At 44.6% G+C, this 20792-nt stretch overlaps 1 protein-coding gene across 6 annotated transcripts in view; it reads left to right on the top strand.

The window, feature by feature from the left end:
- The window catches only part of PLAGL1 (PLAG1 like zinc finger 1), a 59874-nt gene that overhangs the window by 32646 nt on the left and 6436 nt on the right, over positions 1-20792 (top strand). For 2 of the 6 annotated variants that reach the window (XM_062187755.1, XM_062187749.1), the window contains exons 4-5: positions 2216-2247; positions 6377-6432. Coding sequence is in view for 1 of the 6 variants with exons in the window: in XM_062187754.1 (XP_062043738.1) it covers positions 6412-6428 (17 nt within the window). In the remaining 5 variants the exon portion in view is untranslated. Of the gene's footprint in view, positions 1-2215; positions 2248-6358; positions 6433-20792 lie in introns of all 6 variants that reach the window. The other 4 variants (XM_062187753.1, XM_062187754.1, XM_062187752.1 and 1 more) reach the window with 3 other exon arrangements.

Here is a 20792-nt window from a genome sequence, read left to right as displayed (position 1 = left end):
CTCCATAATGCCCCACGGTCGTCCCGACACTGTGTCTAAGAGAATCCTCCCATTCAGTTATTTCTTTAACTGTAAGAACTCAACCTAGTATGGAGTATACTTCTGACCTAGTAGAATGCAGTAGAGTGAAACTCATTATCATTCCATTCTCAGGAAAGGAAAGTTATGATCTAATGGAATATCATTAAAATTTCTCTACTTCCCATCTCTATGAGCCAACAAAAAGAAAAAATGAAGGTAATTAGGGGATTATAATATAGGAGAATGTTAAATAATATTATTAACATTAATAAGACATTTCTCACTGTTTAAAATGCTAGAAATTATGCATGTTTATAGCAAAGCATATTTTATTTGGGAGATAACTTAATTGATCTGTTATGTGGTATTTGCAAAGGTAATTTTTGCCTTTTTGTTTCAGCAGTAGGAATTAAAAGTGATCCATAACACACACACAGTCACCATGTACACTGGAAATATTACAGTCATATTTATTTTATGTTGTTTCCCTAAAATGGTCCTTACTTGCCTCATACATTCAACTCAAAGGGCAGAGGAGTGTTGTGAATTCTGATTCGGGGAGCATTTAGAACTCTCTGAAAAGTGTAGAGAAACTTAAGATAAGGTACAACATTTATTATTTTTGCATAGAGTCTGCTTTTTTGCTCTGGGAATTCCTGTTTACTCATGTTAATATATAAAATTGATAAATCGTGGGAATAATCTACCTGCTGTCTGAGGTTTCGTCCTATATAACACAAGCCTGGACAACATACTTTCCCGATTAAAACCTTTCCATGGTTTTGATGAGACAGGTCTCTTGATTGCAGTTGACAGAAACAAATGAGACCATTGAGGAGTTCCAAACAAGCAAGTGCCAAGAACGTGTTTGCCTATTGGAAGACTCCTCAGATAGCGGCATTGTCATTAGAGTGAAGGGAAACTGGTTCCAAACCAGGCTGGGGGACAAGAGTGGATCCCAGTCTCCAGCATCTGGAAATACATTAGCCTGCTTGACACCAAGCTCCTTACTGGGATGGTGGTGCATTTAAAGGAAGCCAGAAGACCATTCAGTTTGGGCCAATAAAGTGCACCTGTTCTCCATTCTCCCACACCCCTCCCCACCTCTGCCAAGTGTTGGGGCTTCAGGACTTGGAAAGTAGCCGCCTGTAGGCAGTTGCCCATATTAGGAGTAGCTTGGGAAGGTCTTGTGAGTGTTCCTTCATAATCTCTCTATCTTTCCTTCTGGGTCTCATCTGTCTGACAAGACAAGGGAAAGTTGTGCCAACAGAGGCTAGACCTTCACAAGATCAGGGTGACCCCACTCTGGGGGTGCTCTGGTTTTCCAAATCTCTGCCTGCTTGCCCAACACCCCCTACCTTCTATGTTCCCAGTCTATGGGATCTCAGGTATGGCTCAACAAAACGTGTCTGCCTATCTTCCCTATAACCAAAGCAGAGACTGGGTGGGGGAGGTTGGGGTTATAACCTCTAGGGTCCATCTTTGTAAGCCTGCTTTGGAACTCCTCTGCCAGGCCATCTTCCCTCTGGACATGCCCCATGCCCTTCAGATTTCATGGTGTGCCTGTTTGGCAGAAAACTGGGGCCCCCAGTTGCTGATTATTGCAGATCTGAAGTTCTGCTGACCAAAGGTTTCTGCACCCAAAGTTCTAATCTCTGCAGTGGCCACAACCATCATGCCTTTCATGGGCCTCTTCAGTTTCCACCCTGGCCTCTGGAAGCCTCTTCTTAAAGTCCCAGATGTCCAGCTGCAGACACGAAGGGGAGTTTGCTTGGAGGATGCGACTGACCTCAGAGTCTGAACTCTTGTAGACAGCCATTAGTGCCCCAGGGGCCCACCGTGACTACCACGTCTTTGAGGCAACAAATCTGTCATGAGGATTTATGTCCTTTCTACTAGGGTGGGAATCTCCCCCTCCTCCAAACCACCTCTGTTCACAGCGCACCGTGGTTTCCATCCTACAGAAACCCACAGCCCCCACAGCCCTGCTGCCTGTCCCGGCTTGTTGGCCCGCGAGGCACGTCCAGGCTGGGAACTCGGGGATCCTGGCCCTCCCGACTCCAGCAGCTCTGGCCTCTCTCTTTCCTTTTCTGAGTAACTTCCCTTTTTCCCTTTGTTTGTTTGTTTGTTTTCAGCAATTCAGAGTTGAAGATAAAGGCCTTAAAGATAACCTTGTTTGCCTCTCCCTTTCTAGGTATTTGCATAGGAATCAGAGGTGTTAATCTTGTGAGTACATAGTTTCCTTCCTTCCTTCTCTAACTGCCCCAGGGTTCTAAAGCTCGGGACTGCTCCCAGGTCCCCAGCGCTGCCGCCTCCAGCAGAGGCCCAGCCCCTCTCTGCCAATGGGTGGGAGCCTTTTGAGAAAAACAAATCGGTGCCATTCCTCCCAGTTGTGGCTGCTCTTAGAGCACAGTCAGGCGTGAATGCAGGTCTGAGTCTTAGCTTCTCATAGAGGCACCCCCACATCAGAATCTCGCTGCACAGGGATCAGTGTGCGTGCAAGAAGCATCCCTTTGTCGGTTTTTCAGAAACTGTGCGTGCAAGAAGCATCCCTTTGTCGGTTTTTCAGAACCGTCCTAGCCCCCATTCTGTCCCCCTAAGGCAGATTCCTCTCAGACATTTTTAGGAGCCTCCCCTTTCCCCATGACACGGGTCCTTGAACCTGGAGATTGCCATGCCACCTGGAAGGTGTGGATCCAGCTTCTGACCTTCTATGGATCAGTCTCCTGAAGCCTTGCAGCTGTCTGCCTCAAGGCCGGGAATGGAGGCTAAAAACCTCCCGCCTGTGGTCTGGCCTCCCAGGCAGGAGTGCACCTCATGCAGCTGTCTTCTCGGGCTGTGCCCACTGCCCTCGGGAACAGACCATGGCAAGCGTCCCCACTGGCTTGGGGCTGATAGTTCTCCTCCTTCCCAGGCCCAGGGTGGGAGCCAGCAGTTGGAGAGGAGAGGGTCTTTATTCCACCCTCTTATCCAGCCTCTCCTTTTCCCTTCCCCCTGCTCCCAGAAGTCCAGCAGAATCTCCTCATTGGGCTTAGATGTTAATAAAGATGGACTTCTTCAGGCTGCTTCTGCCTGCAATGGAGCTAAAATACAAGGGACAGCTTGTATGGCAAAACCTGTCACCTGCTTTACATGAGCAAGGAAGAGCCACTGTTGGGAGGACAAGGTGAAATTCTGTAGTTGTCTTGCTGTGCTGATTTGGAGGCTGTCATCAGGGCAAAACATCACCCAAACAGTATGCAACTATGGGAATCAGGAGAAAACAGATTTGGGAGACCATAAGCTCACAGAATCAATCCGTAGAGTAGGAGCCTCTGACTTTGGAGAGGCTGCATGTGAAAGGGGTTGACTTTGAAATCACACACTCTGGATTCACATTGCACTTCAGCTGGTTGTAGGACCACAGGCAAATTGGTGTACCCCCCAAGCCTTGGTTTCCTTATAAGTAAAATACAGTTGGTCCTCCCTGCACAGATGGTGGTGGAGGGTGTTAACCAAGTGCTTAAAACAATAGCCATCACTGGGTGAGCCTCCGAGAGAGCCAAAGGCTGTTATCACACAGTGACACAGCCCTGCTGGAGGAGGAGCCAGGCTGGAGGGTTGCAGTGTGAAGCCTCTGCTTCAGACCTGAGGGGCACCCACAAGGGGAGGTGTGGGAGGGAGGGAGATGCATTTGTCGGGAATTTGAAAGAAAGTTAAGCATTGAAGAGTAAGATTTGGGAGGTCTCTGACCTCGAGGAGTAGTTGAAACCTTGGGTTGTAAATGAGTTCTCCAGGGATTATTTATAATGGGAGAGGGGAGAAGGCCAGGTGCTAGGCCCACAAATCTATTCAAACTCTCAGTGACCTTTAGCAGCAGCGTGCCCCTCTGTGACATCTTTTAAATGACATTGTTACTTGGAAGTGAATCTGAATGTCCCAGTTAGGCTCTCCACTTCAAAGATATCATCTCATTGCTCACCATGGTCCACCTCCCTGAAATAAGGGTTAGTCATGGGGAATCTGGAATCGGGTAAGCTCCTTTCCATCCGGAATGAATGTCCTTAGAAAATCACACACATTTGAGAGGCTTTAGGAAACAAATTTTGCACATCTTCTATCCAGAGGATTCCAACAGGGACAACAAGGGCAGAGTTTTAAGTGGGTGTTACCCAGTTCTTTGCCATTCCGATCGTTAGAAATAATAAGAATGATGATGGTGATGATGAAATCAGTTTGGAGGATTTGCCTGAGTAAAGACAGTAGCAGTTGGACGTGAATGAGCTGAAGCTGGAAGGAAATCCCTTGGTTCGGTTGGAGTTTCAGTGCGTGCTCAGCAGGCGGCTAGCCCAGTTCATTAACAGAAAAAGACTCATTCCTAAATGCTGTTCTCCAAAGTCAGTGCTCAGAAAAACACACTATGACAGTAAAATGGGTTCTAGAAAGCATACGCTCTAGATTCACGAAACTTTCTTTTTTTGGTCAGTGAATGACTTCCAAAAAAGTATTTTTTCCTGTTCGTTTAAAAACACTTCATCTGTTTACCACGTGCTAGTCTCCTGTCTTAGAAAAATGCATTTTTTTTTTTTTGCTACTCTGGAATGTAGACACATTTATCTTTAAGATTATTTCTCCCATGTGCTTTCCTAAAAAACAGAGTGACACTTGAAAACCTTTTTCTCTGCCTTCGGAACCTCAATTCTGGCCTGAGAGGCAGACTGCACGTAACGTCCTATCAAACCGCTACACGTTCTCTTCCTGTCTCCTCTGCTTTGTGAAATGGCCATCCAGTGCACGTGCTTTTTCCCCGTGCCTGGGCCTGCGTGAGGCCCTCGGCTGCATTGTGAGCTGTTGCCCCCTGAGAGCTGTGCTTAGATGGCAGGTGGGGACGCTCAGGACTGGATTTCCTCCCTCCAGAGTTCTCCTCTTTCACCAGTGCGGCTGCCACATTGAACGGCTTCAGAATAAGCTCCTCTGTGAGCCCTCGGGGCCAAGGAGTATTGTTGAATTCTGAAGGGAGTCGCTTTCTCTTTGTGGTCATTTGAATACTTTGACAATGAAGCTGAGCTGCTCCCCTGCCTGCTCTGTGTACCTCCCGTTCTGTGTACCCTCTGCCTCTCTGAACACGTTGCGTTAGTCTTGTGCCTTCGTGAGATGGGCAGGTGCGAAGGGAAAATTGTCTAGATGCACTTTAATGTTTTTGTAAAGCTCTCAAAAAAAAAGTTAATATGAGTTCTGGGGACCATCCCATTAAACATCCACAAAAAATGGTGAGCACTTTGAGATGAGATGGACCATGAAGATGACTTGTGAAATGTTGATACATGCAAAAGAAGGGATATGCTGAGAACAAATTCTCTGAATGATACAGACAAGTAACCAGCTCGCCTCCAGTTTGGTTTTTCAATTGTAATATGGAGTACTTCAAAACTTTGTGTAAAAATGGCCTTAATTTTTCCATTCTTAACTCATAAAAACAAGTGGGCCTCGCCATTTTGATCAAATTAAGAGAAGAAAACAGGTAACCAAGTGAACAAATCACTTAGGTGAGGTGTAATTGGCTTTGTTTCTTAATAGATTTACCCCTATACTGGTTAAGAACGTCCTGAAAAGCTCTCCCCCGAAGAGGGTCAATTGGTTGGAATAGTCTTAGGTGGAAGATGTCAAGTTTTATAATTGGTGAACAGAGATGGTGGCTTCCAAATGCTTGTTGGTTCAGTCAAATTCAGCCCTAGTGGACTTGGTGAAAACATCAGTTCTCAGGGACCCAGCCATGCAGTTTGGCCTAAGTTTGCCCTGTGGCCTAAGAATCTCTACTTTTAAAAGGTTTCCCTGCTAACTCTAATGCACAGCTGGATTTAGTAACTATTGAATTGAATATTCAATTTTGAGACAATACAGTTATAGCAAGCTTTTATCGAAAAGGAGTGCCAACTGGATAGTGCTGACTTTCTCCCAATTCATAATTTGTTTCAGGTTCTGTTACTGCATCAATTTGCATACCTGTTTTCTGGTATTTTAATACTGTTGGTTTAAAAAAATCATTTCCTCTGAGTAATGTTTTGAATATTTTATGTAAGCAATTTCATGGTATTTTTTTTTTTTACTTGCAGAAAGCAGGGAAAAACTTGAGAGTTCTAATCCAGTTCCAAGTAGGACACAGGAGATGATATTAAGTAAAATCATCTATTAAAATGCATGATGAAACAGTAGAAAAATCTCTGCCCCTCACCAGTGGGGTGTGTGTGTGTGTGTGTGTTTGTACGTACATGTGTTCTAAAATCAGAGCTCAGGTTCTAGCACAATGGGGAATGCTTTCTGAATTGCATTCACTGAAGATATGCAAGGTCTCTTACAGGTTTGAATCTGCCGACAGACTCGTGGGAAGACTCCGTACCTGCCTCGCGGTGGATGTGTCCTGTCACCCAGTAGGTGTGCAAGTTGTTAAATTATTTCTACTTGAGCATGTGTATTAATCATTGCTTGGAAACATAGCAAAGTCAAGAACATGCTAGAGGTTCAGGGTACTTCTAAAAGGTTCTAGTGAAGAATAAATGCATTTCCACCTTAAACAAGAAAATGTTTTAGAACAGGATATATTTTTTTGGCCTTTTCTTTTGCTAAGTTGTTGGTGCACTCTGCGGTTTCGGGGAATCTGATTCAGTGAGCACCTTTTCATGTCATCTGTTGCCCCTTCCCCAACCCCGCAATACCTGTGGACTCATGGAGTTTCCTGCTGACGACCACGTACGTTGGTTGGAAAGCTCCAACACTGCGCCTGACTACACGCCTAGCTTGTATCCCTAAGACAGGTGTCAAGGGTCGTCGTGCTTTTGGGAAGGTGGGACTGGGAAGCCTGAGGCTGCTCACATCCCAGCCGCATGGGGCAATCTTCCTTCCCATTCTGAGGCTTTATCTGGAGAGAGTGGAGTCAAAGCTATTGCTGAAATTCACAGTTTGTGCAGACAGCGTGGCTAGGAGGGTGGCAAGGGAGAAGTAGGAAGAGTACTTGGCTTAGGTCAGAATACCTGTGTGCAGCTCCTGGCTGTCAGGAAGGGTATTGGTGGAAGCAGGCACTCTTGAGCACTCACTATATGCTAGGCACTTTATAGTATACCACACGGTAGTTGCAGTATCTCACTAGGCCTTGTGTGCAATGAACTGAGCCTTAGTCTCTTCATGTATCAAATGGAAAAAAGATGCCTTTCTTCCTATCTCACAGGACTGTGAGATGGAGATTATTAGACAGAAAATAGCATGAATGGGCCGTATGAGCCAACTGGAACTCTGTATTGCTTTTCTAAGTAATATTTTTATTTATACTGGAGTATAATATTGTTGCTAAAGATTATTTTGATTTGCTGGTTAAGAAATTGAAATGTATTTCCACAGAGCCAGCATAACTGCTAGGAACTGGGAAAAGCACAAGCAGTTCTGATTAGGTTTAGGAGGTGGGGGAGGGAGAGTCTTGCCTCCTATCTTATGTTTACAGTATACTCCACAAGGGAATTCTGGGTGTAAGACCCTGGAATGTGGCTGCCAGTACTCCATGGTAAGTCCACAGGCTAAAAGCAAGTGGGGGTGGGGGCGGGGGCCTCTGTCTCAGGAGCTGAAGGGACAAGCCCAAGCAGGACAGACAGTACAATGGCCCAGCGAGCTGGGTAGGAAGCGCAACTTGAGGCATTGCTATAGGCTACTGGGAAGGGGCAGCAAGCATGCAGCGGTGGGAAATTGGGGCTCATTGTGAGCAAGGTGCCTGGCCTCCAGGGCGGGAGGAGCACTGAGCAGCACATTGAAGCCGCCTGTGGATGGGCTGGGGGATGGACCACACATGTGGATTCCAAGGACAGCTACTTAGAGAGTTCACATTCCTCCCTGCATTGAACTGGGTATGATTGTAATGGTTTGTTAAACAAACAAAAGGCCGAAAGCTGTGAATGGGGGAGAGAAAAGCCTTAAGGTAGAAAGGAGAAGAGGCCCTGCTTGCTAGTGTTCCCCGCTCATTCAGTTTTCTCCCCCATTTCCTCAATAGTTCCTCTCTTTCAGAGAAGCCAGCGTGGCAGCCTGGAAAAGTCGCCTTGTCCTTCAGGGCCGTGCAGCTTTAAAGTGGAAGCCCATAAAACGCTATCGATTCCAAAAGCGAAAATTAAAAGCAGGGATAATTGTAAAGGATCCAGGGATAATATTTTTCTATGTCAAATTAAGTATTTCTGGAGGAACAATTTGCTTTGCAGCATTCGGTCTGTTGGATGTGACATGAAAAAAAAAAATCCTCGTTTAAAGCTTGCTGCAGTCATTCTGTCTAATAAAATAAGGCCCACGGCAGGGGTGGGGAACCTCCCGCCCACGAAATCATTTGGTCTGGTCCTGGCAGGGCAACCGCAGGCAGGACACAAAATTCAATAAATCTCTAGCAGGCTAATTCTTAAGTTGATAATTTGGTATGGCCTGTGAATGATGTTATCAATATCCAAATGGCTCTGGGCAGCAAAAAGGCTTCTGGAGGAAGAAGAGAGCACTTAGGAGCAGGCGCGACAGTTTCACGTCTCTCACGTAGCCATCCGGGTGCCTGGTTCACTAAGGTTCCAGATCCTGCCCTGTGGGAAAAATTGAAACAGTGTACAATGTCCTTGTCAAACCATGCATCGCATCTGTGTCCAGGGTGCTCATATTAGGCCCTGAGTCATGCCTGTGAAAGGAACCACTTAGCGTTTCAGAGCACTACCTTTTAATTAGCTGTTTCCTCCCCACAAGCCAGTTATCCATGGGCAAGGGTAAATGCCATTCTGTAGCCTTCCTCTGTGACATGGCCTGTCGACCAGACGGCCTCACTTTACCCTGGCTCCTATTTCCTGTGGGATAAACCCACTTTCTGCCACCCAGCGCATTCGATGGTGGTTAGGTACCGGCTATGGCCTCCTCCCCAACCCTGCCCCGTAGACTGTTTCCTGCACCCCAGCCACACAGCCCCGTGTATTCCACAACACCCTGCACTGCTCAGGCCTCTGGGCTTCCTTATGTTCGTTCTTCTGCCCCCTCCCTTTTGTCCATCTGGGGAACTCCTAGTCTCAGTCTAAGTAGAAAAGCACACATTTTACTATCATTCGTCCCACTGCCCAGTCCGCACCCTGCACAGACACTGTCTGTGCTTCTTGGCCTCTGTGCAGTTAGATCATCGTCCTGCAGCGCACCCTCGTGCTGGGTATCCTTCCTAGAACTCGCTGCCCTCAAGGTTCCCACAAGTGATTTTAGCCCGCCAATCTGGCTTCCCACCGTCCGTGTGACTAGCGCGCTCTTCTTTCTTTTCACAATTATGAGCTTATACCTTCGCTACTTCCTGGGAAGAAATCAGGCTTTTCTTTCCCCTAGAATGGTGACCTTCTTGGGACAATAGGTCCTGCTGCTAATTAGAGTCCTGGGTCCTCTGTGCCCTACATTGAGAGTCTTAAGCAAAGAGGTCACTGCTGTCAGCTATGGGAGCAGCCCCTAAAGGAGAGTCATTGAGGATTTAGAGGCAGGGAGGAGGGGGATCTGTTTTCAGCTGTCACAAAGGAACAGTCCCCATCCCTGATTTTAACGATTAGAAAATCCTCTCCTAATAGCAAAGGCTTTTGTTTGGATCTCAGGGCTCGCTCCCCACTCCCCATCGCTGCCAGGCTATGTCGAGTCTTCATTAATAGTTACCTTAAAGCTTGAGAGCCAGCCCTGGACTTAATGCTTGCCTCTCTGGGTGCACATGGCTGTTTTGTACATTTGTAGCCATTTGCCTGTTCATCCTGAATGATGCTGTCCAACAGTGGCGCGCATGGTGGAGAAGAGGAGAGGAAAGCAGAAGGGTGGAGAGTCTGCAAGCATATTTGCTTCCCATTTTTCTCCTGGAAGGGTTTCACGCTCAATAATCCATTGAGTAGAAGGCGTTGGCACCATGTGGGGCACCCAAGCCATCCCAGCTCCTTGCTCCCATGCTGTGTGATGAGGAAGGGCAGTTGGGTCACTATAGACCTGCAGAGATAAGGCACACCTGCAGGGATGGATCTGGCTCCCTGGTCAGGGGTGTCCTTTCCCCTGGTAGTTTGGCTCTTGTGAGACTTCTGTGGCTCTTTGCAGTTCATATTCATGGGTTTGGCCCTTTCCTGTGGCTTCTCAGGGCTTCACCCCCATTCTGGCTGGGATAATTTTATTGGTACTGTCTACTCTTCTCTCCCCACTTCCCTCACTCTGCCTCCATGGAGACATGAAGTCCATGGCCACACTTGACTAAATAGGTTAGGTGATGACTTGCATCTGCTAAACAAATTATAACAACAAAAGACTGGGGCTGGCCTTGTGGCACAGTGGGTTAAGCCCCTGCTTGCAATATAGCTTCCCATATTGGAACACTGATTGGAGTTCCAACTGCTCCTCTCCCAATACAGCTCCTTGTGAATGGACCTGGAAAGGCAGAAGATGGGGGCCCAAGTATTTGGGTTTCTGCCACGCATGTGGGAGGCCCAGATGGAGGTCTGGGCTCCTGGCTTTAGCTTGACCCAGTCCTGACCATTGCAGGCATTAGGGGAGTGAAGCCAGCAGATGGAAAATATCTCTTTCTCTGCCATTCTGCCTTTCAGATAAATAAATACTTTTTTTTTCTTTTGAAGACTCATCTGTGAAAAACTCCACCTTCTAAAAGATTAGGCAACCAAAGGGTTTTTTTGTTTGTTTAATGAGATTTTCTTTTAAGCTCTTGGAGTCTGGTTTGTACTATCACCATTCAGAAGTTATACAGAAACTTTTAAGTTTTTTGAACCCAGATATAATTCTCATCTTGCCTATTATTTCATCACCATAAACCTGTCACTGCACTGCCTCATACCAAAGGAACTGAGGGAACATGGAGGCAGAAGCAGCCCCCTTCTTTGAGCTCTGAGAGCCATCTGCCTCCACAAGCCTGCATCTGACTTCCCCTAGTTGCAGCCTGCTGTAAAGAGAGCAGATGCCTCCTTCCCTCCAGGACTAACGCTCTTTACCTAACCATTCTGGAGAGGAAAAACACAGCCGACCAAGGCTGGTCATGTGAGCTTACTGACAGGATGTGAGGCCACACACGAAGAGCCCAAAGAAGCCAAGTTCAGAATAGCATCCTCTTCCATGAAGCCCAGGGATGTCACTGCTCTCTGGTCTTTTGGAGAGCACCCCAGCGACTGACTGCTGTAGTTCTTGCTGCCCTGAATGTCTGAGATTACTGACGCCATGAACAGGAGTGTCAAATTGTTAAGTCAGCAACAGGAGTCACTGTGTACTTACACCCCATGCGGGATCTGTCCCCAATGTGTCGTCTAAAGCCAAGTGATGCTACCACTGGTACTGAAACAGTATTTTTATTCTTTGCGTTTCTGTGTGGGCGCAGACTGATGAGGTCTTTGCTAATTATATACTGAAGTGATCTTCTGTATATAAAGAGAATTGGAAATGAAAAAAAAAAAAAAACAACCTGGTGTTAAAATGGAAATGGCATAGAAAATTAATTATTTTGAAAAAAAAATTATGTAGGATCTCTATCTTTAATGTGCTGTACATTGCTATTTTATGCTATAATTAGTAATCCAATGGTAGTTTTTTCACTTGATGTTGCTATATGGGCAAAATGTTGAAATCTTTACCTAATATATACTAAACTGATCTTCTGTATACAAAAAGAATTGAAAATGAATCTTTACACGAATGGAAGGGGAAAGGGAGCGGGAGGGGGGAGGGTTGCGGGCGGGAGGGAAGTTATGGGAGGGGGGAAGCCATTGTAACCCATAAGCTATACTTTGGAAATTTATATTCATTAAATAAAAGTTTAATTAAAAAAAAAAAAATTCAACATATCTAAAAACAAACCCATAGCTCTATTTTTTTTTTTTTTGCTGTATTTTTCTTCTGGGATTCATCTTTATTTCCCATCTCTGCCACTACCATCACCTCTTCCCTCTGAGTCCTAATCCAGCTGGTCTGCTCCCAAGGTGTCATTTGTACCTGTCCTCTCCTCCTGCAGGCCAGCTTACTACTTCTGAGGACAGAGAGGCCTACATGGCCCTGCTACCCCAGGTCCTGCCATTCTCCCAGTTGATCTTATATCCCTGCCAGCACCACAAGTATCATGTGATGACAAGTCCATTGCTTACCAAGGGTTGGGTCATCCTTTCCCTGGTAGTTTGGTATCTCTTGGTTTTCTATGGCTCTTTGAGGGTCATAGTCATGATATGCCTCTTCCGTTGCTTCTGCCTATTTGTGTTTGCATTTTCTGCTTCCTCACTCCACCACATAAACCTATAGTTAGTGGCTGCCCTTGACTAGTAAGTAAATCAATCTGATTTTAAAAAAAGTCCACCTTCTGCCTAGTAGAATGGACCCTTGTGCATCTCCAGCCTGTTTGTCCATTGTACCCTCTATTTGCATATCCCAAATCCTGTTGAACTCCTCATTTTAAAAAATGCCCCATGTTGATTCATTTTCCCAGTTTAAATTATCACCTTCCCATTGAATCCCTGGTGAACTTAGACTCAGGTTCAACTTGAACTTCTTTGTGAAACCTTTCTTGATCTCTCTTGATCACTTTCTTGATCACTCTGCAGACAACAGCATTCATTCCTCATCCATCTTGAATCTTAATAATTCTTTTTGGCTTTATTTACCTTTTATTCATGTATAAGTCACCATAAAACAATTTAGTTTAATCTGTTAATTCCTAAGGAAGAGTATCTTTAAATACATATGTCCTCTCCATGACTTCACAATCTTATATGTTACCTTTATTTTTTTTTTAACTTTTGCTGGACATTGCTTAGATATGATTGTTTGGTGGCTAGTCTATATGGTATTTTGAATTACATTTATGTTTGCTGGTAGCTAGGAATGCAGTTAATTTGGTGTTTATAACTGAATGCCTTGCCAAATTTTCCATTCTGCATGCGGTTTCTTTTGAGCTTCCTATGTGGATAATTGCAAATAATGAAAGACTTACTCCTTTCCAGTTGTACTTATTTTTATTTCTGTTTATTTTCTTATTTTATGGCCATGACTTCTAGTACAAGAATGAAATGTTTAATGGAGGCAGTGGCAATAAGTAACTTTGTCAAACAATGAAGACAGTATACTCTGTTTTGCCAACTTAAAAATCATCATCTGTTTCTTGGTCTAACTATACATATTTTGACCACTTTACCTATGAATGATTTCACCGTGTTTTGCTGGTTGAGTTACAAAACGTGACCCCATGATGTTAGATCGCTGTGAGCATTAGGTCTAGCTAACCAGTAAAAATAAGACATCCTCAAAACAAGCCACATCATCTAACGTGAAGGTGTCTAAGACTTATCAGGGAGTTTATTAAAACCACAGATTTTCAGATGCACTTCTAGCAAGACTGATTCAAATACCTGTCCCAGCCCCAAGGGTCTTGTCCTGGTCTCAGCCTTTTTTTGTTGTTGTTTTCCTAAAACAAACAAAAAATCCTGTTCTTTGAGGGTTGCTCTTCCCTCTCTGTGGGATATTAATGATAGTTATTTTTAAAGTTTTATTCTCTCTAAAGATTCTTGGTTTTCCCTCATCAGTGCTTTTTTTCTACTGTTGTGTGTGTGAGTTTTTCATTATAGCAACTTTCTGGTAGCCCTTATGTGCCTACTAATTTTGGGGTACAACCATGACAAAAAGCTGACAGGAGCTTTGTAGACCAAGAGCCTCAGGTCTCATGTGCAGGAGAGTCCTTGAGGAACCTCATTTCTCCTTCTCTGTAGTTTGTTTCTCCTGGGCTGCCCAGCTTAGCTACCCTTAAGAGGATGATTCCACATTCTTGCCCTGAAGGGTCCAGGCCTGGTTGCCTTGTTTGGCTAAGAGGAGGAGAAACTCACCAGATTTTAGAATATTCCCCCACACTCCTACCTTCTACAGGGAGAAAACAGCAGAGCTTGTCTCAGTGCATGGAAGGGCACTGGCCCTACTGCGGAGGGGCCAGGAGGGGAGAGACCGAGGTCCCAATGCCCAGAGACCGGGAGGCAACAGGAGGCCTGAGGGCTTCACCAGTAGGATTACAGCTGCTTGCCCTGTTTTTTCCCATTAATCTCACTTCTAGAGATGTCTAGTGTCCTGAATTTCTGTGACTTTTGCTGAGTTTTGCCAGATGAATCGGGTTGTTTCATAGCTTTTCATTATGGGCTTAGAAAGCAGCTTTCTCAGGACAGCTTGTTTACTTACTTTCTACTGCCAAAATTCATTGCTGCTTTCTGTTATGTTAGGCTGTGGTTTTGAAAAATCCCATTAATACTGTATTTAGAGGAGTTTCTGGGAAGACTGGCACTACATGCCTTTATTCATACCATCTTTAAATATTACAGTAACTGTGTACCTTGTCCTTTTTCAGATTTTATGTGAGTGTATGGGTTTGATGTTCTAGAGCTGTCGGCCAACCAACTGCACAGATCTCTCAATCTTCTCTCCATTAGAGAAGTAATTTCACTGTGGCTTTTTTTTGCTTATCTTAGGCCTCACTTCTAAGAAAATAAGAGCTTAGTCACCAGGTTAATAAAATCGCGTCTCAGTATGACTGTTCAGCATGCTGGGTGGGGGTGGCTTTCCCCAGAGCACAGCAAAGGGGTGGGGTGGTCAGTGCTTCCCTCCAATGAGCGTAAACTAGAGAAAAACAAACTGTTTCTAAGACATGAAGGTGGCGGTGTTTACTGGACTTTTTAGTAATCACCCAGCCATGTGGAAGAATTCATTCCTGAATTTGGAGGGGGATGGGAGAGGAAGTGTTTCCCTGATGGACCAGGGGTCTCAGGCAATCCAGGAAAGGGAGCCACATTGACATTAAGGAAATGGCTAGTGCCTTCATCGCCTTGACACAGCAAGGGGACTGGCCTGTGGGTCCAGCTTGCCTGTTCATCCCAGGCAAGCTCCTTCCAAATAATGAGGCATTCTGGATGTTAGTGGATTCTAAAGATCATATTGAGGTAGATTTCCATAGAGGATTTTTAAGGATGGTGGCAAATGAACTCCTGTGATTCTGAGGACAGCTTGCCCTGTGGCAGGAAGGCAGGCCTGTGTTATATTACAGGACCTCATAGATTACCGTCTCTATGTTTGAAATGAAATTTGGGTAAGTTGTTTACTACCTGAATTTCAGAACATTTTTGAACCTTTTTAGTGTAGTCTGATAAAATGCATCTACAAAACATATGGCCTATGGTTTAGGAAACGTCAGTAACTTTATGAAGAGTCAGACTGGATTTCGAGCACCAAGAAGAATTTTATTTCTCTTCTCTGCCCATGTCTTTAACCTGCTTGAATCTAAGCCCCTTTAGAAAAACTGAAGAAAGCTGTAGTCTCACACTGCCACCCCATCCCCACAGAAACTCCAATGGACATGCTCTCTAATGTTGCACCAAATTCCAGAGAACTTGCAGGGGCTCATAAAGCCCCTCTTATACAGCCCTGCTTTAAGCCAAGGCTGCTCCCACAGCCACAAACCACTGTGAGGTCCTTTCCAGAGCCCTACATCTGTCCTCTTCAGCCAGGTCTGCCCAGTTCCACGAGCACCGTTTTTACTGGTTGGACAAATGATGTGGCCCAGCTCTTCTGAAATGTCACTTATTCAGATACAACACTTAGCAGATGTTATAATGCATAACAACAGTAACAACAACAACAACAATAATAATAAAAGGCAGCACCAGGAGTTTCTGCACATCATCTTTCTCCTACTGGTGTTTCTGAATACTTTCTTCAAATTTGATGTTAAGACACTTACCACCCAAGTCCTTTAGAAAATGAATAGTGAGAAAAGCAACCTCTCTACAAGCTTCCTAAAGCCAGATAAAGAATTACCCCATGTCTTTTTCCACTAGGGACTGTTGCTTAGTTTGCAAGTATAAAGAGAAGCAGAATCTTGTTAGGGGCCCTCTTCAAGTTGGCCTTAGACATTTATTTTAAAAAATATATATAATCCCAGGTCTTTGAAGATGAGGGAAATGGATGTTGGAGTAGAAACCTTCTTATCCACAAGGAGTGGTGATGAGTGGAGTAAAAAAATAAGAAGTTACAGTAGCCCTGGTGGAAGACCAAACATGGAAGCTGAATTTCCTCTCAGAGGTGGGCTTTGCATTGTGTCACTGGAGACAATGGAAATAGAAGCCAGAAGTCATAGTTTATTTTGAGAATGCTGTGAAACAGTTGTCCCCCGTGAGATGATTGTGTTAGGCAACCCTGGGGAAGTCCTGGAGCTGCACTTGTGCTCTGACCTCCCCTCCACCGTTGTATGCCCTCAGCCCCAAGGGAGCACAGTCCTCCCTGGCTGTTGCCTTATATATGTGTTCATATTCCAGTCGGATCCTCTCTCAACCCCAGAATAATCAGTATGAACAAAATGGAGCAGATGGCACAAACCTTCTTTGGCGTACTGGCAGATCTGTATCACTCACTCTATATTTTTAGAATCAAGGAGACTGAAAATTATGTCCTGAGATGTTCTGGAGGAAAGACTTAGACTTAGTATCTTCACAGAGTGACAGGTGTTGAAATAGTACTGTGCTTGAGACTGAATAGTAATCTATGTCAGGTCACAGAACAGTGATTGCTGGTAGTTTGCCAGATAATCAGAAGTGATCATAAGTGAGTTTAAAGGATATGGACAGAAAGTGTGTCAGGTTCCAACCAAAGATTGGCATAATCGGCATTCAGCCGGTACTGATCCAAGTGCAGGGTGATGAGAGAATACTGTATATACCCACACAGTTTGTTTGAATAGCTAAACTTTGATCTTCAGCCATAAAGAATTTATAGACTGTTGGGGAAAAGTTTTATTTTTATGGAAGTTTGTGATTATATCATGAAAACAGTATAAATATTTGTATTCCAAGGCCCATGTTTATGAAATACACAACTATGGTGATTGAATTGTATTTGTGAATTTGAGTTTGTAGTCAAATACTTCCTGAAGAAATTCAAGAATGTTCATTATCATGATTAATTCAACCCACCATTTGTGTTAGGGTGCATGTGTTCAATACATGTGCTGGAAAACTCAAGAAAAAGTTTTGGGAAAAGATGCTCATGAAATAAGTTATGTAAGTATAATAATGTCCAAGAGACTTCTTTTTCCTCTTGGACTTTGAGGAAAAGTTTGGGGAAACTGAAGTTGTTGGAAATGTGCCTCACCTTTCAATAAGATACGGCATGTCTAAAACTGATTTCACCCACCATCTTTGGTGATTCAAGGGAAATGTCCAGGACTGTTGAACTTAAGAGTCTCGGGAAAGAGTGGCTGGAAAGTGAGCCTAGAAAATTCTACCAGTGCTAAGGGGCAGTTTTAAAAATATGAAGAAATGTTATTTTCCTTTGTACTTCTGGTCTGTCAGTGATCAGAGGTTTACATCTGCTGAGGCCAACAGTGCATGCCTTTTTCTCGCTGCCTCTTATGTCTTTTCTGCCTGTGTCTTGTCCACACTACTTGTTCCTTCCAGTATGAATAACTGATGGTGTGTTATACACAGGGGAGAATGTGTGTCTTTTTTCCATTATCCATAGCTAGATGTTTAGAAACCATTAATTGCCTATTGACACCTGGTTCTACTTTCAATGTCAGTGTTTCAGGAACGCTGTTCAGTATCTTTTTTTTTTTTTTTTTGACAGGCAGAGTTAGAGAGAGAGGTCTTCCTTCTGTTGGTTCACCCCCCAAATGGCTGCTATGGCCAACTGATGGTGTGTTATACACAGGGGAGAATGTGTGTCTTTTTTCCATTATCCATAGCTAGATGTTTAGAAACCATTAATTGCCTATTGACACCTGGTTCTACTTTCAATGTCAGTGTTTCAGGCAGGAACACTGTTCAGTATCTTTTTTTTTTTTTTTTTGACAGGCAGAGTTAGAGAGAGAGGTCTTCCTTCTGTTGGTTCACCCCCCAAATGGCTGCTACGGCCAGCGCCTTGCGCCGATCAGGAGCCAGGTGCTTCTTCCTGGTCTCCCATGTGGGTGCAGGGCCCAAGCACTTGGGCCATCCTCCACTGCCTTCCCGGGACACAGCAGAGAGCTGGACTGGAAGAGGAGCAACCGGGACAGAATCTGGTGCCCCAACCAGGACTAGAACCCAGGGTGCCGGCGCCACAGGTTGAGGATTAGCCTAGTGAGCCACGGTGCTGGCCTCGGTGTCTTTTTAGATCACAACCAGTTTTCAGGTCCAGCTCATTTCAATAGATCAGGTGAATACCATAAAAGAGGAAACAGAAACCTTAGAATACAGCTAACATGGGGAAGCTAGAATTTGAACTGGGGAATCTTTCCACTGTGTTCATTAAAGCAAGTGACATCAATTCCTCCCATGCTTGGGAAAACACCTGAGGGTGAATTGATAGCCCCGTTGACTTCAGAGAAAGCATGATTTTTAACGGAAACTCAGAACCTGCCTGTGCTATCTAGAATAGCAGCCCTTGCTGTGTGGCTAAGTAAAAACGAGTTTCTCAGAACATTTTTGAGTGAGCAGTAGCTGATTATATATACACCGTTCCCATCATCACAGAACATTCTGTTGGATATCTTGGTCATCTCCTAAGGCATAAATCAGGGAGAATAATTTTACTGAAATAAAATTTTAAAAAGTGTAGATACAGGGAATTGACAAGTAGGTGAAAGCAAGAAAACCCTCCCACCCCTCAGCTCCTTCTCCAGACTGAAGAGTGCTATTTTGATTTCTCCAATAAAGGGAAGAAAGATGCACTGTAAACTTCACAAGCTGTGTATGTTTTTGTCTTGTTTAATAGACCTGGGAAGAACACAGAGCAACTTCAAGTGAATGGGTGTATTTTATAGCTGGGCCAGAATTATGGCCAGACTTTGGCTGGGTGAGAAGTAGGACAGATCATGAGATCTGGCAGCACACACTTGGCAGGCGCAGTAGAATTCCTAGAAGGAACTGGTTCAGCTGTGGCCAGGGTTGTTGGTAGAGCTCAGGCATAAACTGGAATACTGGAGGGAATCTGGGTGGGAAGGGTTTGGGTAGAGCCAGGATGGGAGCCCAGAGGAACAAGGGCATGCACACAGTTAGAAATCAGGAACATCAGAAGGTTAGGAGCCAAGATACTGGCTGAGGACGCGCATATGTCTCTTGCTTTGGACCAGTGCCAAACCTTTGGGTCAAAGAGCCCAAGTCGGCGCTAAAGGTTCCAAGTAGGTGGGGCAAGACCAACAGGGATATTTTGCTAGTGCTTCAGGCCGTGACTAGATATGAAACACACCTGAGACAGATGATGAGGAATTCAACAATTAGAAAAGAAACGGATGTTTGTGTTTGCACTTGTGGTATATTTAAAGATGTGCGAATTATTACAATAAAATTTTACCAAGCTAGACTCCAGATTTTTTTTATCTGAAAATGACTGAAAAGGTAAGTGAAAATTAACCCCTAACTAGAGCCAGGCTTGCAATAAGTGAAAGATGGCAGGGAACAGAGCTTTAAGGAATGCTGTGATTGGTCAACTGACTAGATGCCCAGAATTAACCAGCAGCCTTCAGAAAAGGCTACTCACTTGTTTTTAAGTATATGGTACAGGTTGAGTACCCATTATATGAAGTGTTTGGGAATTGAAATGTTTCAGATTTTGGAATATTTGCATATACTTAATGTGTTTCTTATACACGTGGCCTGAAGGTAATCTTATACAGTATTTTGAATGCACCTGCATTTTCACAGCAACTCATCACATGACGTCAGGTGTGGAATTGTCTACTTGTATCTTCAACTCAGCACTCAAACCACTTCTGATTTTGGAGCATATAAGATTTCTCATTTCCAGTTAGGGATGCTTAACTTGTTCTCTAAGTAATGGCACTTGAAAAGCTAGCATCACTCACCTGAGAAAAGCACAGGATTGTAGTTATCAAGAGTTCCACTGCTTTGTTCATGATACTGCCTTGGATACCCAACACTCCTCAAATGATGGTCTCTTGGCAGACCAAGGAGAGCCTACTTTTTGGTGACTTTGGCTGGGTTGGAAGGATGATAATCATTTGGGTCTGAGACAGGCTGAGTTTAGAAGGCAGCAGCCCACCTGCTAGAAGTGGCTAACGAACCGTAGTTGGACTAGCCTTTCCAGGTGGGGCTGGGGCACGAGCAGATGGCTCCCAACCAAAGGGGAACAGACGAGTACAGTCGTTTACTGGAGGATGGTGCCTGCACGTGTGAGTGAAGCCTGAGATTTTACCTGAACCATCAGCTTTATTTCTACGGAAATAAAGCTGTTTTTTCCTCCTCTTCTCAGAACATCACTGCCACTGGAATAGCTTCACTGGCACTTTGTTTGTATGGGTCCTTGCACATAGTGATCTTACAAACAAATTAACTTAGGTGTATACAAATGATTTCTTCTCATCCTCTGGAAGTTTAAACAGGTGTCAGCAACAACTTATGCTAATGGCAAGTGGAGAGGAAAAGCCCGTGGTTTGAATAAGCTGGAGCGATTTTTGTTTATGTTCCTGTGAAACACTGAAACGCACTGAGAGGGGAGGGTGTTTCATCTTCGAATTAGTCACGTGAGCCTCACACTGACCTGCAATCGTGGTTTGAAGTAGATAATAGGGACTCAGTGGGAAGAGCTGTGCTTATCACAAAGGAGAGCGTGTTTCACGGGCCGTCAGAGCACAGTGTGTGCTCCATACTGTGCCGCTCCGGAGCAGCACAGGTGGGAGGATTTATACGCGGGAGGCTCTCTCAAAGCACACGGGAGGGTAGAGAATTGTGCTGCGGAAGAACCCTTCACCAGACGTGTTGGTCCTGAAGTGGCAC

Source organism: Lepus europaeus, chromosome 3 (assembly GCF_033115175.1).
Source record: "Lepus europaeus isolate LE1 chromosome 3, mLepTim1.pri, whole genome shotgun sequence".
NCBI lineage: Eukaryota > Metazoa > Chordata > Mammalia > Lagomorpha > Leporidae > Lepus > Lepus europaeus.
Note: the sequence above shows the minus strand (reverse complement) of the source record. Positions and strands in the feature narration are given on the sequence as shown.